The 27,454-nt window shown below is 43.5% G+C and overlaps 1 protein-coding gene across 2 annotated transcripts in view; it reads left to right on the forward strand.

Annotated features, from left to right (window-relative positions):
- The first annotated feature begins 294 nt into the window (after nt 1-294).
- CDK6 (cyclin dependent kinase 6) overlaps nt 295-27,454 on the forward strand; it is a 187,684-nt gene continuing 160,524 nt past the window's right edge. For both annotated transcript variants that reach the window (XM_084620902.1, XM_084620903.1), the window contains exons 1-2: nt 295-781; nt 3,197-3,699. In XM_084620902.1, coding sequence (XP_084477028.1) covers nt 3,467-3,699 — 233 coding nt within the window. In that variant the 5' untranslated portion in view covers nt 295-781; nt 3,197-3,466. The remainder of the gene's footprint in view (nt 782-3,196; nt 3,700-27,454) is intronic.

Consider the following 27,454-nt stretch of genomic DNA (forward strand, 5'->3'; position numbering starts at 1 on the left):
TGGCAGTTGCGCTAGCGGCGACCCTTGCGGTATGTGGCTGCCTTTGGCAGAGGCACATGAAGGATTTCATTGAGTGTGAAGACAGAGAGCAGAGACAGAAAGCAGAAGGAGGCGGCTGCAGCCTTTGTAGTCGGGGAGGAATGCGGAAATGTTAAAGCACTATGTCAAACTTTTTTGAAACGGGGTCAAGTCACATTCAGCCAGCGTGGGAAAGCGAGGGGAAAAAAAGTTGAGGGGGTGGGTGGGGGGGGGGTGCGAGCTGCGCTGCCGCCGCTGTTCTCAGAGCAAGCAGGAGCCGACAGAGGCTGGAGGAGCAGCAGCAGCGGGCGGCGCGGAGGGCTGGTTTACGAGCCCCGCACACGGGGGAGCTGCGTGGTGCAGCCTGCAGGGCTTTGATCAGCTGCAGCCTGGTGAACACGGGACGCTGAGTCGCTTTTATTTTTATTTTCCCAGGCAGGGGTGGGGGTGGGAGGCCGAAGCCGATCTGGTTCTGAGTTAAAGATCCCTTGGCAGGAAGGTGCTGCCAGGCTGCTGCAGGAGGATGCGAGCTGAGGGCAGCAGCAGAGCCGAGGAGGAGCAGCTGCTGCAGCTACCTGTGTGGCCTGGGCTGCCGCGGCAGAGACCTGCTGGCGGCATCATCATGTGAATATTTATTACCCGGTTGGGGTCTTCGCTCGCGGTAATCGAATGGGAGGTTTGCCTCGGGGAAGGTTATTTCCCCCCCCCGCGGAAGCTTATCTGGGGCTCGTGCGCCGATCGGGGCAGCTGTGGAGCGGAGCAGGTAATTGGAAGTGGCCATGTGCTTCTCCTGCCATATAGTGTGACTGCGAACGCCCCGCAGACAGCCCCTGCCCGGCTGGGTAGTTTTGTGGCTAAGGGGGCTTCTCTTCCTTGGTCGGTGTGACTGGGGCTTTCTGGAGAGCCTGCAGTGTGCCCCCCCCCCGCACACCAAGACGTTCAGCCCTGGCGGTAGGGGTACAGTTTCTGCCGCCCCCCTCCTGCATGTATTCGCGGGGGGAGGGAACCGCCGTGCATGTTGCCTGGGCACGAGTCTGTGTTGGGGGGCCGTTCACGCCTGTGTTCTATTTTCGGGTGTTTCAGTGGGATCCCCCAGTGCTTCTTGTCGGGGGAGTCCTCGTCTGCTGCCGCGTGCATCCCGATTCGGGGTTGCTTTGGGGGGCCCTCCTTGCACGCATTTCTACTCGGGGGGTGGTTTTGCCCTTCTCCCCCCCCCAATCCCGCAAGCATTCTTGGTGGGAGATTTGTACGAGGGGATTTCCCGAGCATGCAGTCATAAGAAGACGTTTGTTTCTAGGGGATGATTCTGCGCATGCAGCCCTGGTGGTGGGGGTTGTCTGGGGGCTCCCACTGCGGGCGCCTTGGCCTGGTGGTGGTGGGGTGTCTGGGGGCTCCGCCTGCGGGCTTCCCCGGTGGTGGGGGCTGTTTGGGGGCTCCCCCTCCGGTGCACGCATTCTTCTCCGTGCAGTAACTTTCCATGGGCGCAGCGCTCGGCGGTTCAGCAATAGCGGCTCTGGCCGATCCCTTGGATCGCTACTAAGCGCCGCCGCGGGGCGCGCGGAGCCTGAGGCGCACGCCGCCGCCAGGCCCCTGCTCCCCGACCTCACACGCGCGCCGTGGGAGGCACGGAGCAGTCCCGCCAGCGGGGGCGCCCCTCCGCCTGAGGCACGCAGCGGCCTGGCCTCGCGGGACGTTCTTCCCTAGGGCTGGGCAGCCAGCTGCTGCTCCCGGAGCCAGGCGGTGCCTCCCTTCCGCGGGGCAGGGCGCTGAGCCGCTTCCTCCCCCGCGGGACTCCCTTGCCCACTGCCTGGGGGCGTTTCTGCCGTCCCTCCGGGTACTGACCTGCTACCCCCTCCCCTGGGCACTCCCCCCACCCCCGTCACTGACCTGCTACCCCCTCCCCTGGGCACTCCCCCCACCCCCGTCACTGACCTGCTACCCCCTCCCCTGGGCACTCCCCCACCCCCCTCTCCGTCACTGACCTGCTACCCCCTCCCCTGGGCACTTCCCCACCCCCGTCACTGACCTGCTACCCCCTCCCCTGGGCACTCCCCCACCCCCGTCACTGACCTGTTACCCCCTCCCCTGGGCACTTCCCCAACCCCATCACTGACCTGCTACCCCCTCCCCTGGGCACTCCCCCACCCCCATCTCCGTCACTGACCTGCTACCCCTCCCCTGGGCACTCCCCCACCCCCATTTCCGTCACTGACCTGCTACCCCCTCCCCTGGGCACTCCCCCACCCCCATTTCCGTCACTGACCTGCTACCCCCTCCCCTGGGCACTTCCCCACCCCCATCTCCGTCACTGACCTGCTACCCCCTCCCCTGGGCACTTCCCCACCCCCATCTCCGTCACTGACCTGCTACCCCCTCCCCTGGGCACTCCCCTCTTGCCCCCGTCACTGATCTGCTACCTCCTCCCCTGGGCACTTCCTCGCCCCCGTCACTGATCTGCTACCTCCTCCCCTGGGCACTTCCTCGCCCCCGTCACTGATCTGCTACCTCCTCCCCTGGGCACTTCCTCACCCCCGTCACTGATCTGCTATCCCCTCCCCTGGGCACTCCCCTCTTGCCCCCATCACTGACTTGCTACCCCCTCCCCTGGGCACATCCCCACCCCTACCCCTGTCACTGACCTGCTACCCCCTCCCCTGGACTCTTCGTCACCTTGGGACTCTGCCCTCCCATCACTGAGCTGCTATCCCCTGCCCTAGGACTCTGTCCGTCCTTGTCACTGAGCTGCTACCTGCTTCTGTAGGACTGCTTACTCAACCCACATCCCCAACACTGAGCTGGTATCCCCTGCCCTGGGACTATATCCCACCCCTTATTCTCAGCACTGAGCTGGTACCCACCCTTTCCCTTGGCACTGACTTGCTACCCCTTCCTATGCATTGTTGAACCTATTCTGTAACATATACAGTGCTGGTCATGTCTTGCAGTCCTACAGCATTCCACTTGCTCCCATCATCTGCATCATATTGTGTCCTGCATACATCCATCTCATGAAATAACGTATGTCAGTCAGTTTGTTTTTCTCAGTTATTAAAGCATGTAAAGTAGGTGAACTGAAGATGCAGCAGATGCACGTTATATACAGGGAGAAATGATACTGGAGAGGATACAACCCCAGCACTAATGAACTTCTCATGTTTGGTTTTTTTTTGTCCCTTAGATCTAACTGGCTTTACCCAGACAATGGTCCCAAAGTCTATATGATAACTGCTGGTGGCTGAGAGAGAGAAGGCATTTTGGGGACTGTATTGAAGCAGAACAAGGGAGCAGGAGGGTGAAATCATCCTGCCTGCTCCTCCAGCAGTGGCAGCTCTGCAAACGGTGTGTGCAGTGCATTTTCAGCAGTAGCAAAGTTCTAGTTTGCAGGAAGCAGCCAGTTCAACAGCAGGACCTGAGGCACTCCAGACACAAGAGAAGAAGCAGCACCAACATGGATAAGGACAGCATGAGCCTAGCTGACCAGCAGTATGAATGTGTGGCTGAGATTGGTGAAGGAGCCTATGGGAAGGTATTCAAGGCCCGAGACTTGAAGAATGGAGGTCGTTTTGTAGCCTTGAAGCGTGTACGGGTACAGACAAGCGAGGAGGGAATGCCACTCTCCACCATCCGTGAGGTGGCAGTATTGAGGCACCTGGAGACCTTTGAGCACCCCAATGTGGTCAGGTGAGGCACTGGAATGGGACCCATGGTCAGCTGAGTTCTAGTTTTGGTACATGGTGCAAGGGTGGACTGGATACCAATTCGAGTATATGGGTCGAATGAGCACTAAATTGATACATGGATTGTGGTATGAGGTTTCGGGCAGGTAAGGATGCTGCCTGCCTGATCTCACCTCATCCTTTTGCTCTGCCTCTCACATACAGGAACCCATCTCCAGAGACATAGGTGTATGACAGAAGTGTTTGAGTGAATGGGCAAGGAGCCATATATACCCTTTGATCTCCGCAGGCACAAGAGAGGGAATGAAAAGAGAGAACTCCTTTGTCTTGCATATCCACTCTGCCCAACACAGCTGATTTTTGGCAGACCTATTCATTATGAAAGTGGCAGTGGATAATGTAATGTTCCCACCAACTTTAGACAAGGAGTGGGAATTTGTAGGGTTCTAGTTCAGTGTGTTAAGCATAAGCAGGAGAAGTGACCACTTAGGACTGCATTTGGGGGGGGCCTTGTACTAACAGATACAGAAATACAATTTGCAAGCCCTATTTCCAAAGTGTCAAGAAAGGCCCAAGGATTTCCTTATTGTGACTAGTAATTCTGAATACCCAAACCTAAGTTTTTGAACAAAGACTGCCTCTGTTATAAGCCTTTATATCTTAACATATTCAACATTGTGCTTTATATAATGTGTAGGTCAGTTTTAAGTGGCTTATTAATCCTTGCAGCTTGTGCCCAGGGATGCTGGAAAACTTGAAGAAACTTAGAGGGAATTTTGCTAGGAATGTTTGTGAAGCATAGAAACTATAGAAACTGTCCTCTACTGTGTAATTGTTTTACTAGTAAATGGTTATGCATTTTAAACTTATTGCTGATTTCGGTTAGCCCTGCAATTGTGCAGAGAGTCTTGGAAAGTTCTTTTGAGTTATTTCTTTCAAATATGTAGAATTCTTTGTTTATCATTAATCTTACTTTATGAACTTTAACAAATGGACAATTTTATAGCAGGTGTACCTGTACATGATGATGTGAAACTTCACTGATCTGCAGTTTAGGTGAGAATGTAACCTTAACAAAAACACCTCCAATATTTGTGCATCAGTTCAAATAATACAACTTTAGACAGCAAAATGAAGACCGTTCATACTTTTGTGACGCCAAATCTCTTATAGGCTTGGGAAGCTAAAGTACAATATGAAGTACGTGCTGTGAGCCATGTGCCCATTTTGGGGTCTTGAGTTGAGGTTCCATGTTGGAGCTGCAACAGGAGAAGGGAGATTGGGAGTAATTTTTAAAATGCAAAGGTAAATGGATAGAGAAACTCTCATTCTCTTTCTTTTCCAGACATTGTGGCAGTAGAGTCTTATTACTCCAAGGACTGGGTAGGCAAAGGGTTTACATTCTAAAAATAGCTTAGGAAAAACCATGTATTTTTTTTTTTTAAGTGGGAGGGGTGTTTTACCTTACTGTTTGTCTTTTAGATCTCAACTGGACTCCAAGCAGAGACCTCATTGAGGTTAGTGGTGAGGTGTAGACTGGAGTTCACAACTGTGCTGGTTCCGTTGTTTGGATAGTGACAGTTTTTTGATGGCCATCTAGTAATACAGAGGACTAGAAACTTAGTTTAAAATTTTCAGATATGGGTGTTTACGGTTGGGCAGCTGAAACAAGTGACTTGATTTAGTGTACTGTCTGAGCGGACGGTGTTTCTGTTGACACTAGTAGGAGTTGGGGGGTGGTCAGAACTTCAGGCCACTTATTTTGGTGCGTAAGTATGGATTTAGGTGCCTAGTTTTAGACATTCCCCATTTGAAACTTTTGACCTCTATCTGTTTAAATGAAAGCCTAGACTGTGTAGAAGAAACTAAAATCCTGGAAATACTTAAATATAAGACATACCTGTGGCATTTTTGTCCCTGCTGGGATCACTCCATGTACAGTGATCCAGTAAGAAGAGGCTCTGTTCTTGAACCCTCCAATTTTCATGAACACTTAAATTCAGCAAAATCACAAAGAACAAAATGTCTGAAAAGAGCATGCAAATACAGACTTCTTTTGCTTAGATTAAAATGCACAGCAGCCTCTATCTGGTATTTTACAGGTATATTACAAGTTAAAATATTTACTATAAGATCAAATGAATAATTCATTACCTCCAAGCAACAAGTACTTAACCATGTACTTTTGAATATTTAGTTTTAATAGAAATTTATCTGGAAGAATGTTCCAGGACTTAATTACGTTTTGTTGAAGCCTGCAGCGCTTGCCACAGTCAGCATTTCAGATGCGACAGGTTGGGTCATTATGTACCAGTGAGTTTGGCACCTCTGCAGTACACCTTCTTTCCATCTGTTGGAGTAGAAAATAAAAAGCAAGTTCAAGCAGTAGCTCTTCTGGGATGGGAGAAATTTGGTTTAAAAGCATACCTCTGTTTTCATTGATATCTTTAGAGTAGGTGAAGTTTTAAGTATAGTTTTGGAGTGTTTTGAAATAATTTTATTTTAATGAAGACTGACTTGTTTGTATAGGAAGGAGCAAAGATTTAAAAGTTTTGATTCCTTTACCAAGCACAGTGGAGGATCTTATCACTTCTTGAGATCAAAGGATTACTTTTTTTTTATTTTGTAAATACACCTGGAAAAAGAAGTACTGTATATGAACATCTGTAGTTTCACTCCATAGACCTATCTGCACACAGTTATTAAATGTATTTTGTTCATTACAAATGTTTATTATGTGAATAACTAGTCTAGAAACTGGAACCTTGTCAGTATTAGTGAATTAAGATCGTGAAACATGCAGCATTTTAACACTAAGATAAAAGCTGCATCATTATCAGATAACTAGAATAAAAAATAAAATAGCATTTAAAATCAAGTATTGTGAAGGGGAAATTTCTCTTCTTCAGAATACTGCAAGCAGTCTGTCTGAGACTTATGAGTGACGTGCAAGTATCAGGTAGAAACTGGTGTCTGAGTAATGAGATGTGCAAGCCATGAGTTGTTCAATACGAACTCATGATGGCTTTATGAGTCAAAATGTAGATAAATTTCAGATAATTGCGCAACACATGATCAGTGCACCTGAACAAATTTGCATCAATCTGCTTGCTCTAGATGATATATATCAACACACCCACAAATGATACAACCTTCAGTTAACAGCAGAAGTTGCCTCTTCCTCTTCAAAATACCACAGGCCCAGTGGAACTGATGTGGTTCTGTTATGCAGGAATAGCAGGATTTGGGTAGCCCACACAGGGTCATGGACCCCAGCACTGCAAGGGATTTTCCTATATGTCCCCATGCAGTGGTGTTTAGGAGGATGAAAAATGATTGGGCCATGGGATGGCCAGATACTGGAGGCATAGACCTGTTGCTACATGGATTCAGCAGTTACTGGTCTCTGTGGAGCTGTGCTGCAGAAGTGACAAGAGCTACTGCAGACTCAGGATTATCATAGTGGGCTTGTATTTCTTCCCGCAGCCCCCGAGAAACAGTTTGTGCCCAAGCTGACTATTACTCTGCATTGGGATGGCACAGGATTTAACCCATTAGGCAGAAATTTCACAGTGGGCTGCACTTTTAAATAACCATTAATAACATTAAAAAAATATTTTTCAAGCCATGCTGTTTTTTGCTAATTGAGTTTCAGTTCACGTTGTTTCTGTCCTAGCCTATCTTCTCTATGTTTCTACAGTACAGTGCTGAATCTGTGACATCACGATTGCTTCTACAGCAACAGACAGTGAATTTCATTATGACCTCACTGCAGAATTAGGCAGAAAGAGGAGCTAGGCTGAAAACAAGAAAGAGTTTATAATAGTTAAAAGAAACTGCAGTCCTTGGACACCCAAAATTCCCATTGACTTTGAAGGATTGAGCCTAGATAACTTAAAACTGTAGGAACTGGGATTTAGAAAGTTACAAGCAAAGTACTGTAAAAGGATTGTTTGTTTGTGTAGAAAATGTTCTCCCTTTCACATTTGCCCTGGTATGAAAGTTCCTCTGAGTCAAGGCATTTTATTAAAACCTAAAGACAGATCTGCATGAGCAAATTTTGTCGTGCATTGCTTTAAAATATTTTGTGTGTTATAACACTTCAGATGTAATTGGTAGTATGATTAAGTTGCTCATCTAGCCCACTGTTCAGATAGGAAGATGAAATGCTTCATTAAAAGTTATTGTATACAGTAGTTAAATCTGGCACAAATTAGTCCAGCACTTATGTAACTTACTGCTGTTCTGTTTGGGGGGAAAATGAAGTATATGTAGACAAAGGACAGACTTTGCCAGGAATGAATGACATATTAGATTCAGGAAATTCCTGTGTGTAAAACTGGGAGTATTCCTTGCCGTAATAGATTTGTAAAAAATCTTATGATCACACTGTTAAATTCAGCTCTACATTGTGTTCATTTTATATCTTTCCTGCTATTAATCAGATGATTAGTTTGTTAAAAGTTAATCAGGCTTCATACTGGAAATATGCGTTTAAAGAATGTGCTACAAAAGAGGGACTACTTAGATTCCAAATGTTTTCAAGACCAATATATTTAACAGTTTTAGCTGTGTTCAGAATGTTCAAGGTCCTTAAGCAAACAAAACAAACTCACAAAGCCCTATATTTTTTTCTTGGCACTTAACTTTCCCAGAACTCTGGCTTTTTTAGTATTGTTGGGAGTTAACGGGTCTTAAAAGCTCCAGATAGACAAATCCTTATTAGAATTTGGTGATCTGAAATGTGCTCCTGCTGTTAAAAGAATTGTCAAAATTCTGGCACCTTTAGCTTGTATTGACTGAATGCCTCAATTGCCAGACTAACAAGGGCACTCAGCACACAAATACTGAAAATCTCATTTCTGTCTTTTGTTAGTTTCCAAGACATGTAGCCCAGATAATTGACTCTAGCTCTTACATGATGGGTTAGCCAGTTGGAGGCATTACATTATTCAATGATCTCCCTGCAACATGGAGCCAGTCTATAGGAAACCAAATAAGTATAATTCTTTTACTCTGTTTGCATAATTTGGCAATGATTAGGGGTCTTTTAATATTGTCCCAAAGGATATAAAATATTAGAAGACGCTATTAGCAACTTTGCAAGCTCTGCTCTGTTGGAGAAAAACACAGTTCTCACTCTTCAGGTTGGGTGCAGCAAGTCAGATACACTTTATTTCCTCAGCTCTATAGAAAAAGATCAATGTTTGCTTCACTCCCTGTAGACTAGCTCAACGTTTCAGAGGTGTTTAATAGTCTGATGCTTCCTGTGGCATTATATTGTAATAGGACCACATAAAAATAGAGGATAGAGCCTAACAATAAAAATATAACAGAGTTTTCGGTGTTGAATACCCCTATTTAGCCTGGTTATTGGCAGCATTCAGAACATGTAGTTGCAGAATTTTGATGATTCCCTTTGCAGGGTGATTAACATTTTGTTTTCATGTTTTTTAATTAAAATGATGAAAAGCAAGTACAAGTGGGAGAGGAATTTTAAAACAGAAGCTAATATTCAGTTTTTTACTTCCAGTTTGTGGGGATGTTAACACTGTCTGTCTGGTAATAAGTTTTAAAGGACCGTCTACTGAAGCCATTCAGAAGTTCCATCCTTTAAAGTGTAACAGTTCTATTTTAGGGGGCGGTAGTCTCCAGTGAATTCTATTTCCTTCCTTCCTTGCTTTTACTGCCAAACTAATGTTATAACTTTTAGTGTGTAACATCACTCCTACAGGTCAACATTGTGCAATCAATTAATTTTTTATAGAACTCCTTATGTGATGTATGACAAGCTACTAAAGAGAGAGAGAGAGAGAAATTAGTACATTTATATTGTCAGAATCTGAGATTCTCAGAAGGCAGAAAGGGTAAGCTAATGTGCAAAGATGGAGGAAAGTAAAAGAAAAGGAAACTGAAATTTAAGAGCATGGTAAAACTAAAAGGTAATTATCACTGCACATTAGTTTCAATTAGAGAAGAATGGGAGTATGAAATAATGGGAGGGAAGGGAAAGATGAGTGGGATTCAGAGTCAAACTAACGCAAACAAGATGGTCCTTAGGCAAGATTTGAAGAGAGGAAGTGGCTGGAAGGAAGGGAGAAAGTCCCAGATTTATAGGGCAAAGTGAAAAGAGCGACCCTCCCCAACTCTGGAAAGTTATATGGAGATGGAGAGCAGAGAACGAGAGTGGAGGAAGGGAGAGTAACCAAATGAGAGAATCAGTGGCTGTAATATTAATGAACAAGTGAGAGTTTGGGAAACAATGAGAACAGTTTTGAATTGGATCTGCAGATGGCTAGGATTTGGAGAAGCCTGTAAAGGTAAATGAGGACAGGGGATATGGCCCCAATTCCTGAAATAAGAGGGAAAACCTCATGCAATCAGTTTGAAACCCCTGTAGTTCAGATAATAGGCACTTAGGGAGATCCCAAATGACCATCTATTCTACCTGTGTGTGTAGAGTGTTTACAAATAGACTAAGTAAGTGATGATGAAGCTTGAATACATATCCATGAGAAGCAGGGGCAAGATAAGGCTGAATAAGGAAAAGGAGGTTGAAGATGTAGTTCCAGGCTTGGAAAATCCACTTGCATGGGGTGAGTACAAGCTTTTTTGAGTGAGTGTAATTAACATGTTTTTAGTGAAAGTTTCCATGGAGAATGATATAGTGTGGTAAAAATACCCCTCATACTAGAAAACTTTATATCATGAGCTGTTCACGTGATGAGAACACGAATGTTTGTTAATTAACTGACACTAATGTGTGTGCCATAAAAATACCATTAGTCATGTCCCATCCATATTGTTGAGTTGTTTTAATTTGCTTACTTATACATTCTAGCCTTAGAAAAGTAAAGGTAACAAAATATTCCTCAAAATTATTTTTTGAAATCAAAGTTCTTATTTATGTAAGGACCAATTATATCATCCCTACTCATGCTGAATTCAACAGGATTGCTCATTGAGATGATGTGCGTCATCATGGTGATGCTACTGGAATCATAGAGCTTAAACTAGGTGTCTTATTGACATATAAGACAATAACAGGTCTCTGCCCTAAAAGTCAACCAGGAGATTACTTAAATTACCAAAATGAAGGTTTGTCCAAATTATACCAATTCACTAGTATCAATGGAATTGCACCTACAATAAATTGTGCCTATTGTGTTTTGAAAATAGTTCAGAGCACCCTTGTGTGAATGCTGTTATTCTTTATGTCCTGCTAGTTTAACAGAAACAAGTAACTGGTTTGTTTTTAGTGAAGCAGATTGAAAGCTAAACCCACCATGAATTCATCTTTGCAGGAATTTCCCATGTTTAATGATTTAACTGACAAATTCTACATACAGATGAATCATTACAAGTTTAATTGAAGCTTGTTCTAAAAGTCCAAATTCAATATTACTCAGTGCAGAACGGTAAGTATTTTGACAGAGACAGGAAGTGAGAAACAGGTCTGGTTTTTTTTCTTCTTAATTTGCTATGATGTTTTAGCTAAATCTTTTAATATATCTAGTTTCAGAGTAGCAGTTATGTTAGTCTGTATCCGCAAAAAGAAAAGGAGTACTTGTGGCACTCTAACAAATAAATTTGTTAGTCTCTAAGGTGCCACAAGTACTCCTTTTTTAATATATCTAGTTGACACTCTGGTCACTAGGATAAATGACTCAAGGTATCTGTTGCTATTTAACGCTTCTAGGGAATTCCCCCCCTTTCCCCAAAATTAGCTAATTTATATACTGGAAATTTCAATACATTGTTCACAGTTTAAGTCAGCATATTTCTAGGAGCTTTTTGTGAATGTAATTCTTAGCTGTGCTGATGCTTTTGTTTCTCTTCATCTTTGGAGCCAGCACTGTACTGTAAGGATAGAATTCTATTGCTATTTTTTCCCCACATTTGATGTGGTAGTTTGCATACAGCTGCAGTTACCTTTGAAAGGAACATTTGGCTGGTTTAGTTTGATTAGAGCAAACCACCTCAATCATTTCTAGACCAAGAGCGTTTTTATTTTAATTTGGCAGTGGGAGTTGGGAATGTACTGACTGTACTCAGATATGTGGGGGAGTGGTAAAGGGGATACACAACTGACGGCTGAAATGAAACAGCCTTAGTGGAATTTATTTACCAAAAAAATCCACATAAAGCTGTTGTTCCACAGGTTTTAGGTCTCAGTACAAAAAAGCATTTATACTGAAGCCACTGATGATTACATTTTACCTTCCATCTTTATGGCAAGGAATTTTAAAGAGTATTTGTGAAAGCTGCCACAAGAAATTGTTGGAAATACTGTAGCATGATAATAAGGTGTTTTAAAATCTAATTTACCAAAAAAGCTTTGAACAAAAGTTCAATGGAAAAATAAATTCAGAACCTGAAAATTTTTTTAATCTATTCATTATTAATAAACACTAAAAGCCATAGCACCAAAATTTGGAATTAAAAATATAACTATGTAAAAATAGGTTTTTGGTTTTCTTAGAGAATACATACATTTTTTTTTTTGTGTCCCACCTCCCACTCCTGCCACATGTTATGATGCAGTCTTGTCATGTCAGAGCTCAAATTATATCCTTTTAGTAGCATTAGTATAAGGTTCCATAATTCAATCATACTTCTAGCTTTGAGTCTAACCCCTCTCTCTTCCCTAATGTAAATGGCAACTGTATTTTAAGCATTTTACTTTAGCAGAGATAAATGACATTCTTAAAATTATACTAATAGCTAATTTTTGTTTAAATTTTCCTCATTTTGACCAAATAATTCCCCCAGATCAACATTTGCGGAATTCTAGAATCCCAGTATGTGTTTCCTGAGAAAGTTTGGAGCCTACCCCTGCAACACTAGTACTGGACAACGTCCTCCAGAAAATGCTGGATTTTCTGCCTTCATGCTCCCAAATTGAGGCTTGTTTGACCAAAATCAGAAGGTTTAGGTTAGTCCTATCTTGTGTCAGAAACAGGTGGATCTTGAGCCTGCTGAATGAGCATAACTGGCAATATAGTACTTATCATTTTGAGCCCCCTGAGATAGGTAGCTACTCCAGAGATGCATACATTTTTACACATTTTCCAGCTAAATCAGAAATCCAAATATAAAATATATTCCCTAGGGAATTGTCTAGTCAAATTTTAAATGTCCCAAGTTATTGGGTTCCCTTTCCTCGAGCAACTATTCTACAATATAATAGATGTCACATCTGGAAGTTTTTTCTGATATTCCACCAACTTTTTCCCTTTTTTAAATCCTACTCCATTACTGCCACTTATATCCCTTTTCAAAACCATAAGTAATTATTCTCCCACCTTAGTATTTCCAGTCATCAAGTATTTGAAAACTTATGTTATCCTGCCCACTTCTTAAGCTATAGCTACTATGCTGTATTTTTAACCTTTATGTAAATCCTTTCAGCGCACTAATCATTTGATGCTTTTTGCTGAATTTTCTAATTGGTTTATCTTTCTGGTAATGTGGTGCCCTCTATTTAATGTTGTGTTCCAGGTACAGTCACTCTAGAGTTATATATGCCTCCTTATTCTGTGAAGGAATATTTCTGTATCTACAGTCTGGAATTGCTCTAGCCTTTTTGGTTGCCATATCACATTGTAAACTTCTGTCTAATTGGTTGCTCATTATTATCTCTAGATCGCTCTCAGCAGTATTGATATCCAGTTTTCTCCCTGACATTGAATATCATTGTCTTCCATTGTTTTTTCCCATAGGCAGTGAGTTGCATTTTTCCAAACTGAATCTCACTGTTTGTTCTCTCATATTTATAAACATTCTAGTTTCTTTTATGTTTATCTTCAGTGACAATATGCAACAGCACAATTTACCATCATCTGCAAATATGCTGCTTATTCAGTCTTTCGGATTTATAATAAAGGCACAACAGAACACCAGTCCCTGTGGTTTCTCATTAGAAACCTCCCATCAACTTGATACATTGCTGTTTATCATTACCCTTTACTTAATACCTACCAGAAAGTTTTCAATACATCTATCTTTGTTTGAACTAATTATGAGAATTAGATTTTTTTGCAAGATCAACACTTCATTAATCTCCAAGGTTGGGATTTTCAAAGGGACCCAAAGGAGTTGAGTTGAGCGCCTAACTCCCTTCAGCCCCTTTGAAAATTCCAGCCTAAATATATCATGTCCACCATGTTCCCTTTATCCACTAACATTGTAATTTAATTTTAAACAGCAAGCCAGGTTATCTTATTGTTGCTTATTGTTCATGTTCCTATATCCTCTAGAAGTCAGTGTCTCTCTCTCTCTTTGTTTATTTTATTAAATTGGACTAAAACATCTGTTAGGGATGTCAATAATACAAAAAGAACTCTCTATCGAGTAGTAAGAGATAAAGACAGAAATTACAGGAACTGGAGGAGGGATAAGTTGATATCACAGTAGTACATTTGGGGAAAGTAATGGGGAGTTGGACAATAAAACATTTGACCCAAAATAAAAATTATACATGTCTGTACACAATGCAAAAAGCTTAAAGCCAAAATAAGTTATTAGAATGCCTAACAAGGACATCTTCATGAGCCATTTCTGAAATGTAGTGAAATGACAAAAATTGCTGAGATGTTGTGATATCTGGCTATATACTTTACAGGAGGTGAAGCAGTAGCAATGTATCCTAAAGATTCCATAGAATGTAATGAGATAAAATTGTGAGTGGAAAAGACAGTGCTGCAAAATCTGTGTAAATAAAAATCCCAAGTCATAAAAATACAAATATACTCGTTTGGTTGTTGTACCAGTCTCCAGATCAAGAAAAGGATATTGAGTGTGCAATGTTACACTCAGATACCTCTTCAGTCTCTAATAAAACAGTAAACATGGGTGACATCAACTACCCACATATAAACTGGACAAATAAAGGGTAACATTTAAAGAAAAGTGTTCTTGACACATTAAATGGTTGCTGCTTTGAGCAGCGAGTTCTAGTGTACAGAGGAAGAGAGGATATTCTCAACATAGTCCTTCGTAACTCACAGGAGTTGGTTTAAGAAATATTGAACCATTAAGTAACTGTTCACAATATAATTAAATTCAGTATCTTTCAGAAGGGGACTGTACCAAAAAACTAGCACAGTGATGCTAAACTTTAGAAAGGAGGGGCTTAAGAAAAATGAGAGAGCTGTTCAAAAAGGCCCTAAAGTCAACATTAGGGAATTAACATGCTTAGAGTTATCATGGCAGCTACTTAAGGGTTTCATAACATAGTCACAGAAGGCATGTGTATCCTTAAATGAAACAGGACGACCATGCAAAAACTATATGGTTAAATTGTACGGTTCAAGAGGGTATTCAAGCCACACAAGCATCCTTTGAGAAATAGAAATGTAGCCCAAATGAGGCCCACAGGCAGGAGCATAAATTATGGCAAGTAAAATGTCAGATGGAAATTAGGATGGCTAGTAGGGAATTTGAAGAACCCATAGACAAAGATATGAAATTAATAACAAAAATTCTTTTAGTATATGAGAAGCAGGATCCCTGAGGAAATCAGTGGGCATGCTGGACCACCAGGAAATAAAGGAAGCAATCAAGGAGAAAAAGGATATTACAGAGGACCCTATTTCTTTGCATCAGCCTTTACAGAGGTTGCTGGATGATACCTACTCTATTCTGTGTGACAGGGTCATGCCAGATGGCTACAAGAGAGTGGTCGAAGGTAGATACATTAGTCTCAGATTAAGCAGGCCCCTTTTCCCTGGGTAAAATAGCAGGGACTATTTCAGAACACTCAGGAACTTGCTAGAACCAGTTAAGGCAGGCGGCTAATTAGGACACCTGGAGCCAATTGGGAAGCTGCTAGAATCAATTAAGGCTAATCAGGGTACCTGGTTTAAAAAGGACCTCACTTCAGTCAGTGAGGTGTGTGTGCAAGGAGCTGGGAGCAAGTGGCACCAGGAGCTGAGAGTGGGAAGGTGTTCTGCTGGAGGACTGAGGAGTACAAGCATTATCAGACACCAGGAGGAAGGTCCTGTGGTGAGGATAAAGGTGTTGGGAGGAGGCCATGGGGAAGTAGCCCAGGGAATTGTAGCTGTCACATAGCTGTTACAGGAAACACTCTAGACAGCTGCAATCCACAGGGCCCTGGACTGGAACCCAGAGTAGAGGGCGGGCCTGGGTTCCCCCCACAACCTCCCAACTCCTGATCAGACACAGGAGGTGTTGACCTGGACTGTGGGTTCCACCAGAGGGGAAGGTCTCTGGTATGTTCCCCGACCCACTTGGTGGATCATCAGAGACTGCGGGGATTGTTCTTCTTCCTTTTCCCCATGCTGGCCAGTGATGAGGTTAGCTGAGCGACCAGCAGATTTGAGCCATGAAAGTGGCCAAACTGAGGGCTGCCATGAATCTCTAAGGAGAGCAAATCTGCCAATAAGCGCAGGGCCCACCAAGGCAGAGGAGGAACTTTGTCACATCAGGTAGTAAAAATGAGGTAATGGCAGAGGAGTAGATAAGTCCATATGATGTATACACTCCTAACTCATGCGCTGTGTCTTGTGTGTTCTTGGCATAAAAAGGGCAGAAGGGTAAATGGAGTGGGCAGAAGGGGAGGCCATGGATGGCTCTCCTTGCTCCTACTTCTGGACCCCAGACTTCAGCATACAGCAGTCATTTTCATAAAACCATAGAAATGTAGGGCTGGAATGGACCTAGAGAGGTCATCTAGTTCACATTGGGGCAGGCCCAAGATTATACTAGGTTATTCCCGATATGTGTTTGTTTAACCAGATCTTAAAAATATCCAGTGATGGGGATTTTACAACCTTACTTGGATAACTTGCATCTAGGCCCTGGTCTACATTATGAGTTTAGGTCGAATTTAGCAGCGTTACGTCGATTTAACCCTGCACACGACCAAGCCTCTTTTGTCGACTTAAAGGGCTCTTAAAATCGATTCTGTACTCCTCTCCGGCGAGGGGAGTAGCGCTAAAATCAACCTTGCTTGGTCGAATTTGAGGTATTGTGGATGCATTTGGATGGGTTTTGGCCTCCGGGAGCTATCCCAGAGTGCTCCATTATTACTGCTCTGAACAGCACTCTCAACTCAGATGTACTGGCCCGGTAGACAGGAAAAGCCCTGGGAACTTTTGAATTTCATTTTCAGTTTGGCCAGCGTGGTGAGCTGATCAGCACAGGTGACCATGGAGTCCCAGAATTGCAAAAGAGCTCCAGCATGGACCGAATGGGAGGTACTGGATCTGATCGCTGTATGGGGAGAAGAATCCATGCAGACAGAACTCTGTTCCAAAAGAGGAAATGCCAGTATATTTGCCAAAATCTCCAAGGGCATGATGGACAGAGGTACACACAGCAGTGCCGCGTGAAAGTTAAGGAGCTGAGGCAAGCCTACCAAAAAACAAAGGATGCAAACGGTCGCTCTGGGTCAGAGCCCCATACATGCCGCTTTTATGATGAGCTGCACGCAATTCTAGGGAGTGCCCCTACCACTACCCCACCACTGTCTGTGGACACCTGCAAGGGGGTATTCTCACGCAACAGGGATGAGGATTTTGTGGATGAGGAGGAGGTTGAGGCTAGTATACAGCAGGCAAGTGGAGAATCCCTTCTCCTCGGCAGCCAGGAACCGTTCATCACCCTGGAGCCAATACCCTCCCAACCCTCCCAAGGCGGGCTCCCTGACCATGAAGCCTGAGAAGGCACCTCTGGTAAGTGTACCTTTGTAAATATAATACAGGGTTTAAAAGCAAGCGTGTTTAATGATTAATTTGCCCTGAAGACTTGGGATGCATTTGCGGCCAGTATAACTACTGGAAAAGTCTGTTACATGTCTGGGGATGGAGCGGAAATCCTCCAGGGACATGTCCATGAAGTTCTCCTGGAGGTACTCTAAAAGGCTTTGCAGGTTTCTGGGGAGGTCAGCCTTATTCAGTCCTCCACGGTAGGACACTTTTACACCACCAAGCCAATAGCACGTAGTCTGGAATCATTGCAGAAGAAAGTATTGTAGCGAATGGGCCTGGGCTTTGGTGGCATTCAAGCAACATCCGTTCTTTATCTCTTTGTGTTCACCTCAGGAGAGTGATATCATTCATGGTTACCTTGTTCAAATACGGGAAATTTGTTTAAGGGGACATTCAGAGGTGCCCGTTCTTGCTGGCTGAAAAGAAATAATCCCTGCTGTTAGCCATGCAGTGGGAAGAGGCCCGTTCATGCTGAGCTATTCGCATTTCGCTGACAGGGATCTTCCCTGATACTAGCCACGCGGTGGTGGTGGTGGTGGGGTGGGGATGAAGCGAATTGGGTGCAGGGGGGGGCGGGGTTGGGTTGGGTTGTGCTGCACATTCACCCTAAATCCGCAGCCCCTCCTTTTATATGGCCAACCCAGCAGGCTTTGCTTGGTATGGGAAAGGAGGGTGCTGCTGTTTGAAACCATTCCCACATGTTATGAAGGTTGAAGAAGCCGAAACCCTTTGCCTTACCATGGCTGCCTGCAAGCTAAATTCTGTTGCCCAGCCGAGCATGTGTGATGTCTCACACCAAACCGGCAGGCACTCAATATAAGACGCAAAATGCGACCTTGTACCAAAAGCACATGTGCTATGTAATGTGAATCGCTTGCTTCAGTATGAAATAGTCTTCCTTTTGTTCTCTAAAATGTATCTTTTTAAATACTACTCTCCCTTTTTTTTCCTCCTGCAGCTGCAAATGTTTCTACGCTCCCTCTATCATCTCTGTCCCAGAGGCTAACGCAGATTAGAAGGTGAAAAAAACGCACTTGTGATGACATGTTCTCAGAGCTCATGCAGTCCTCCAGCACTGAAAGAGCTCAGCAGAATGCGTGGAGGCAAACAGTGGCAGAGTCCAGGAAAGCGTTAAGTGAATGCGATGAGAGGAGGCAGGATGCAATGCTGAGCCTAATGGGGGAGCAAACTGACATGCTCAGGTGTCTGGTGGAACTGCAGGAAAGACAGCAGGAGCACAGACTGCCACTGCAGCCCCTGTATAACTGCCTGCCCTCCTCCCCAACTTCCATATCCTCCTCACCCAGACACCCAAGAACATGCGGGGGGAGGCTACGGGCACCCAGCCACTCCACCCCAGAGGATTGCCCAAGCAACAGAAGGCTGGCATTCAATAAGTTTTTGAACTGTAGTGTGACCTTATCCTTCCCTCCTCCCCTCATCCACCACCCCACCTGGTGCTTCCCTCCTCACCCACCCCTCCCGGGCTACCTTGCAAGTATTAATTCATCACACAAATAGGGGGAAAAAAGAGTCATTATTGTTTCAAAATCATGCACTTTATTGCCTCTGAAAGCAGTGATCGAAAGGGGGAGGTCAGTTGGCTTACAGGGAAGTAGAGTCAACCAAGCGGGTGGGTTTTCATCAAGGAGAAACAAACAGAACACACAGAACTGTCATACCGTAGCCTGGCCAGTCATGAAACTGGTTTTCAAAGCTTCTCTGATGAGCAGGGCACCTAGTTGTGCTCTTCTAATCACTCTGGTGTCTGGCTGTGCGTAATCGTCCGCCAGGTGATTTGCCTCAACCTCCCACCCCGCCATAAATGTCTCCCCCTTACTCTCACAGATATTGTGGAGCACACAGGAAGCAGCAATAACAGTGGGAATATTGGTTTTGCAGAGGTCTAACCTAGTCAGTAAACTGCACCAGCGTGCTTTTAAACGTCCAAATGCACATTCTACCACCATTCTGCACTTGCTCAGCCTATAGTTGAACTGCTCCTTAGTACTGTCCAGGGTGCCTGTGTATGGCTTCATGAGCCATGGCATTTAAGGGGTAGGCTGGGTCCCCAAGGATAACTATAGGCATTTCAACATCCCCAACAGTAATTTTCTGCTCTGGGAAGTAAGTTCCTTCCTACAGCTTCCTTTCTTCCTTTCTGCAACAGACCAGAGTTCCTGAAGATGCGAGCGTCTTGCACCTTTCCCAGCTATCCCATGTTGATGTCGGTGAAACGTCCCTTGTGATCCACCAGTGCTTGCAGCACCATTGAAAAGTACCCCTTGCGGTTTATGTACTGGCTGCCAAGGTGGTCCGGTCCCAAAATAGGGATATGCGTTCTGTCTATCGCCCCACCACAGTTAGGGAACCCCATTGTAGCAAAGCCATCCACTATGACTTGCACATTTCCCAGAGTCAGTATCCTTGAAAGCAGCAGCTCAATGATAGCGTTGGCTGCTTGGATCACAGCAGCCCCCACAGTAGGTTTGCCCACTCCAAATTGATTCCCGACTGACTGGTAGCTGACTGGCGTTGCAAGCTTCCAGAGGGCTATCACCACTTGCTTGTGAACTGTGAGGGCTGCTCTCATCTTGGTATTCTTGTGCTTCAGGGCAGGGGAAAGCAAGTCACAAAGTTCCATGAAAGTGCCCTTATGGATGCAAAAGTTTCGCAGCCACTGGGAATCGTCCCAGACCCGCAACACTATGCAGTTCCACCAGTCAGTGCTTGTTTCCCGAGCCCAGAATCAGCATTCCACGGCATGAACCTGCCCCATTACCACCATGATGTCCAAATTGCCAGGGCCTGTGCTTTGAGAGAAGTCTGTGTCCATATCCTCATCACTTCTGTGATCGCGCTGTCGTCGCCTCCTTGCCTGCTTTTGCAGGTTCTGCACATACTGCAGGATAATGCATGAAGTGTTTTCAATGCTCACAACAGCAGCGGTGAGCTGATCAGGCGTCTGCAGGAGAGCAGAGTTGCAGCGGAAGTGGTGGATGACGATGGATGCCATGAGAATAGATATTTATACAGAACGATGAGAGGACCTGCGAGGTGGATTCATGGCACCAGGAGAGCAGAGTTGCAGTGCAAGCGGAGGAGGACGATGGTTAGCACCACGCACATTTTCTGAGGAAGAACACAGGTACCCGGGAGCACATGACAGACAACATGGAGAAATTCGCTATTGAGACAAAAGCAGCAGAGCAGAGTTGCAGCGGAAGAGGTGGATGCAGGTCCTCCAGGAATCAATTCTGAAGCACTTAGAGGAGAGGAAAGTGATCAGGAACAGTCAGCATGGATTCACCAAGAGCAAGTCATGCCTGACTAATCTAATGTAATCTAATTGCCTTCTATGACAAGATAACTGGCTCTGTGGATGAAGGGAAAGCAGTGGACGTGTTGTTCCTTGACTTTAGCAAAGCTTTTGACACTATCTCCCACAGTATTCTTGCCAGCAAGTTAAAGAAGTATGGGCTGGATGAATGGACTATAAGGTGGATAGAAAGCTGGCTAGATTGTCGGGCTCAACGGATAGTGATCAATGGCTCCATGTCTAGTTGGCAGCTGGTATCAAGTGGAGTGCCCCAAGGGTCGGTCCTTGGGCCGGTTTTCTTCAATATCTTCATAAATGATCTGGAGGATGGTGTGGATTGCCACCTCAGCAAGTTTGCAGATGACACTAAACTGGGGGGAGAGGTAGATACGCTGGAGGGTAGGGATAGGATACAGAGGACCTAGACAAATTGGAGGATTGGGCCAAAAGAAATCTGATGAGGTTCAACAAGGACAAGTGCAGAGTCCTGCACTTAGGACGGAAGAATCCAATGCACCACTACAGAGTAGGTACCGAATGGCTAGGCAGCAGTCCTGCAGAAAAGGACCTAGGGGTTACAATGGACGAGAAGCTGGATATGAGTCAACAGTGTGCCCTTGTTGCCAAATGGCATTTTGGGCTGTATAAGTAGGGGCATTGCCAGCAGATCGAGGATGTGATCGTTCCCCTCTATTCGACACTGGTGAGGCCTCATCTGGAGTACTGTATCCAGTTTTGGGCCCCACACTACAAGAAGGATGTAGAAAAATTGGAAAGAGTCCAGCGGAGGGCAACAAAAGTGATTAGGGGACTAGAACACATGAGTTATGAGGAGAGGCTGAGGGAACTGGGGATGTTTAGTCTATGGAAGAGAAGAATGAGGGGGAATTCGATAGCTGCTTTCAACTACCTGAAAGGGGGTTCCAAAGAGGATGGATCTAGGCTGTTCTCAGTGGTAGCAGATGACAGAACAAGGAGTAATGGTCTCAAGTTGCAGTAGGGGAGGTTTAGGTTGGATATTAGGAAAAACTTTTTCACTAGGAGGGTGGTGAAACACTGGAATGCGTTAGCTAGGAAGGTGATGGAATCTCCTTCCTTTGAGGTTTTTAAGGTCAGGCTTGACAAAGCCCTGGCTGGAATGATTTAATTGGGGATTGGTCCTGCTTTGAGCAGGGGGTTGGACTAGATGACCTCCTGAGGTCCCTTCCAACCCTGATATTCTGTGATTCTATGATGACGACGACGGTTAGCGGTCCTACTGCACCATCTGCTAACAGCAGTATGGCCTCTGCACGGAAAAAAGGTGCAAAACGATTTGTCTGCTGTTGCTTTCATGGAGGGAGGGGCAACTGACGACATGTACCCAAAATCACCCGTGACAATGTTGTTGCCCCATCAGGCATTGGGAGCTCAACTCAGAATTCCAATGGGCAGCGGTGACTGCGGGAACTGTGGGATAGCTACCCACAGTGCAGTGCTCTGAAAGTAGACACTAGCCACGGTACTGTGGACTCACTCCACCGACTTAATGCGCTTAGTGTGGACATAAGCAATCGACTATATAAAATTGATTTCTAAAAATCGACTTCTATAAGATTGACCTAATTTCATAGTGTAGCCATACCCTAGGAGTTCTAAAAGAGGTGGCTGAGGACCTCACTAGACCATTAATGTTGTTTTTTTAGGAAGTCTCTGAACAATGGGGAAGTTCCAAAAGATTGGAAGAAACTAACGTGCCAATATTTAAAAAGGGTAAATGGGATAATCCTGGGCATGATAATGGAGCGGCTGACATGGGACTTGATTCATAAAGAATTAAAGAAGGGTAATATAATTAATGCCAATCAACATGGGTTTATGGAAAATAGATCCTACCAAACTAACTTATTAAAAAAAAGATAAGATTTACAAGTTTGTTTGAGGGAGTTAATAGTGTTGATGTAATATACTTAAACTTCTGTAAGGCATCTGACTTGGTACTGTACAACACTTGCATTAAAAAACTAGAAAGATATAAAATTAGTATGGTTCACATTAAGTGGATTAAAATGTGGGTAACTGATAGGTCTCAAAATTTAATTGTAAATGGGAAATCATCACTGAGCAGGTTTGTTTCTAGTTGAGCCTCACAGAGATCTATTCTTAGTCCAACATTGTTTAAACATTCCTATCAATGACTGTGTGATACTGTGGCCAAAAGGGCTAATTTAATCATTGGATGCATGAACAGGGGGATCTCAAGTAGGAGTAGAGAGGGTATTTTACCTCTGTATCGGGCACTGGTACAACAATTGCTGGAATACTGTGTCCAGTTCTGGTGTCCACAATTCAAGAAGAATGTTGATAAATTAGAGTGCTCAGAGAAGAACAATGAGAACGATTAATGGATTAAAAAACATGTCTTATTATGATAAATTTAGAGAGCTAAATGTATTTAGCTTAACAAAGAGAAGGTTAAGGGGTGACGATCACAGTTTGTAAGTATGTATATAGAGAACAAATATTTGATAATGGGCTCTTCAATCTAACAGAGAAAAGTATAACACAGTTCGATGGCTGGAAGCTCAAGCTAGACAAATTCAGACTGGAAATAAGGCATACATTTTTAACAGCAGAGGCAATTAACCATTGGAACAAGTTAGCAAGGGTCGTGCTGGCTTCTCCACCAGCAATTTTTAAATCAAGATTGGTTGATTTTCTAAAAGATATGCTCCAGGAATTATTTGGGGGCAGTTCTGTGGCTTGTGTCACAGGAGGATAGACAAAATGATCACAATAGTCCCTACTGACCTTGGAATCTATCAATCCCTTGGAAGCCTATTCCAGTGCTTAACTATGCTTATGGTTAGAAAGGTTAGATATTAGGAAAAACTAACTCTCCCTTGCTGCAGAGTAAGCTGATTACTATTTGTCCTATCTTTGGTGGACCTGGAGAACATTTGACCACCATCCACTTTATAATAGTCCTTAACATACGTGAAGACTGTTATCAGGTCTCCCCTTAATCTTCTCTCAAGACTAAACATGCCCAGTTTTTTTTTTTTTTAACCCTTCCTCATCTTTCTTAAAGTGTGGCACCCAGAACTGGACATATTACTCCAACTTGGAGGCTCACCAGTGCCAAGTAAAGTGGGACAATTGCCTCCCGTACCTTGCATAGGATATCTTGTTACTATACCCAGAATAATATTAGCCTTTTTTGCAACTGCATGATATTGTGGACTCTCATTTAATTTGTGACCCACTGTAACCTCCAGATCCTTTCAGCAATACTACTGCCTAGCCAGTTATTCCCCTTTTTATTTGTGTATTTGTTTTTTTTTCTTCCTAAGTATAGTACTTTGCAGTTAGTTCCCTATTGAATTTCATCTTGCTTTCAGATTAATTCTCTAATTTGTCAAGGTCATTTTGATTTCTAATCCTGTCCACTGACATGCTAGCGACCCCTCCCAGCTTGTTGTCATCTGACTGCAGATTTTATAAGCATACTATCCACTCTCAAGTCATTAATGAAAATATTGAGTAGTACTGGACCCAGGACTGACCCCTGTGGCATCCCATTGTATTCGTCCTCCCAGTTTGACAGCAAACCATTGATTATTATAGTCTTTCAACCAGTTTTACACCCACCTTATAGTAATTTCATCTAGAACAGTGGCTCTCAACCTTTCCAGACTATGTACCCCTTTCAGGAGTCTGATTTGTTTTGTGTACCTCAAGTTTCATCTGACTTAAAAACTACTTGGTTACAAAATCAGACATAAAAATACAAAAGTGTCACAGCACACCATTACTGAAAAATTGCTTACTTTCTCATTTTGACTATATACAGTAATTACAAAATCAATCTAAATATTGTACTTACATTTCACTGTGTAGTATATAGAGCAGTATAAACAAGTCATTATCTGTATGAAATTTTAGTTTGTACTAACCTAGCTAGTGATTTTTATGTAGCTTGTTGTAAAACTAGGCAAATATCTAAATGAGAGTTGATGTACCCCCTGGAAGACCTCTGCATACCCCTAGGCGGTTTGTGTAGCCGTGGTTGAGAACCACTGATCTAGAAGCCTACATTTCCCTAGTTTGCTTATGAAAATGTCATGTGGGACTATGTCAAAAGCCTTACTAAAATCAAGATGTATCATGTTTACATCTTCCCCCATATCAGAAATGCTATCAAAGAAGGAAATTAGGTTGGCTTGGTATGGTTTGTTCTTGGCAAATCCATGTTGGTTATTATTTATTACCCTATTATCCTCTAAGTGCTTACATATTGATTGTTTAATAATTTGTTCCAGTACCTTTCCAGCTATTAAAGTTAGGCTGACTGGTCTGTTATTCCCTGGATACTCTTTGTTCCCCTCTCAACTTCAGCTTTCCTTCATGAGTTCTCAAAGATAATTAACTTTTTTAGAGAAGATTGATGCAAAATAGGCATTAAACATCTCAGCTTTGTTGATGTCACCCATTATTGGCTCTCCTTTCCTGTGGACCTACATTTTCTTTGACCTTTCTCTTGCTCCTAGTGGATTTATAGAACCTCTTCTTGTTGCCTTTTATATCCCTGCTAGGTGTAACTCATTTTGTGCCTTAGCTTTTCTGATTTTCTCCCTACATGCTTTTCTTTCATATTCCATCCTTAGAAATTTGTCCCTACTTTTACCTCCCTTAGGATTCCTTTTTGATTTTTTGGGTCATTAAAAGCTCCTGATGGAGCTGTGTTAGCCTCAGATTCTTCTTCCTATCTTTCCTTTGCATTGGGACAGTTTGCTGTTGTGCTTTTAATATTGTTTCTTTGAGAAACCAGCTCTCCTGAACTTCTTTTTTCCCTTAGGGGACATTGGAACCTTTTCTCTTCCCAGGGGACCTTGCCTACCAGATTTCTGAGTGCATTAAAGTCTTGCTTTTTTGAAGTCCATAGTTCTTATTCTGCTGCTTATTCAAGAACTTATTGGCTACTTTGTGTTTTGATGTATTACTTTCCCAGTAGATGATAGTCAAAATCTGTCGTCTTGTCCAGATGGAAAAGTAGCTAGAGATGCACATCTGAGCCAGTAACTGGTTGCAAGATGGAGATTAGAGCTGCCACCTCTTTAGAGACTGTCTCTTAATCTTCCACAAAAGTAGTTCCCCTTCGCCACTCATCCCCTGTTTCCCTCTCTTCCCCTGCTCTCCACCACCAGCCCTAATCTGGTGCAAGATTAGTCCTTAAGAATGCAACACTGCATATATCGTGTTTATTCTCATTAGAGCTAATATGCCTTCAAAATTGGCCCCACAAACCTTTATACAAAATTACTTCATTATTCAATTGAACAGACTATTCTTGGTCTCTAACTTGCATCCTCAGTTGAGTTAGTGAATATATGGATATTTAGAAAGAAATGATAATGTCTTCATATTTGTTCAAGACATGAGTTCTCATTTCAGACCAAGTACATGCCTATTGTGAATTTATAAAACCAGGCTATGCTTGAGATAAAAGCATGCCAAAAAACATCTGAAATCCCTCAAAGATAACTCACAAAATGATTTATAAAACTTCAGGGGGAAAAAGTCACCTCTAAGTTAAATTGGAGTGGCTACAACAAAATGTTATCGCCAGTAGCAAGATATATAAGGAACACAAATTTAAATTGTACATCTTAGATTACATTTTACTATTTTATAGTACTCCTCACACAAAAGTACTACAAACTTGTAACTGTCTGTGCAGCTGTCTTATACTTACAGTGCAAACAGACGTAACCATGTAGACTACTGATCTCAAGCACATTTTCAGAAGCTCCTATCTCCCATTTTGAAAAGTGACCTAGGGCCCAGATCCTCAAAGGTATTGTGGTGCCTAACTGCCACTGAAATGAATGGAGTCAGGCACCTAAAAACCTTTAGGGATCTAGGCCTTAGGCCCCTAATCCCAATGACTTTCATTTAGGCTTAGGCTCTTAATACCTAAGTCACTTTTCAATATGCAGTTTAGGCTCCTAAGTCATTTACTGGTACCCTACCTGTTTTTATCAGTTGTTAATGCATTTCTAACATAGTATCTAAGCACCATACACATGGGTATTTAGTGTAGCGTGTATGGCCATTTGATGTCATCACTCCAAGTCTGTAATTCTAGAATTTTTTTCTTTCCTTTCCTTTTTAACTCTTGCCATCCTCATTGGATGCTGGCCACATGCATGAAAAAACTTTAGTGGTCTTAGCCCAGTTCCCAGTTGATAAATGTCCACGTTACAAAAAATACCACCACAAATGGCACTAACTGACCACCTTATTGACTGTTTATCCTAGAGGCCAAGGATTGACCAAGGATTGATCAAGCATAGAGAATGAATTCACTTGTCACTTTTAGATCGGAAGAGCCCTCCGCATGAAGATGGATATGTGTTCGTAGGACCAATTTGAGGAAGTTTACAGCATCTTCCCATTCTGTATTTGTTGATAGAGACCAAAGACCTTTGGGGCTGACAGCCCAGCATTCTTCTTGAGCATTAAAACTGACACAATGCTTTTAAAAGCTTTTATAATAATAATGAGAAAATACAAGCACTGAAAGGCTGAGGGTGTGATTGCAGCTCAAGCTGACATTCCCAAACTAACTTTAATTGAGCTAGTTTGGGTCGCCAAACAGTGTAGCTGCAGCAGCGTGAGGTTTAGCACAGGCTAGCCCTGCAGGTAATTGCCCAGGGTCCCAGGCA

This window comes from Lepidochelys olivacea (genome assembly GCF_965140295.1).
Source record: "Lepidochelys olivacea isolate rLepOli2 genome assembly, chromosome: 2".
Lineage (NCBI taxonomy): Eukaryota > Metazoa > Chordata > Testudines > Cheloniidae > Lepidochelys > Lepidochelys olivacea.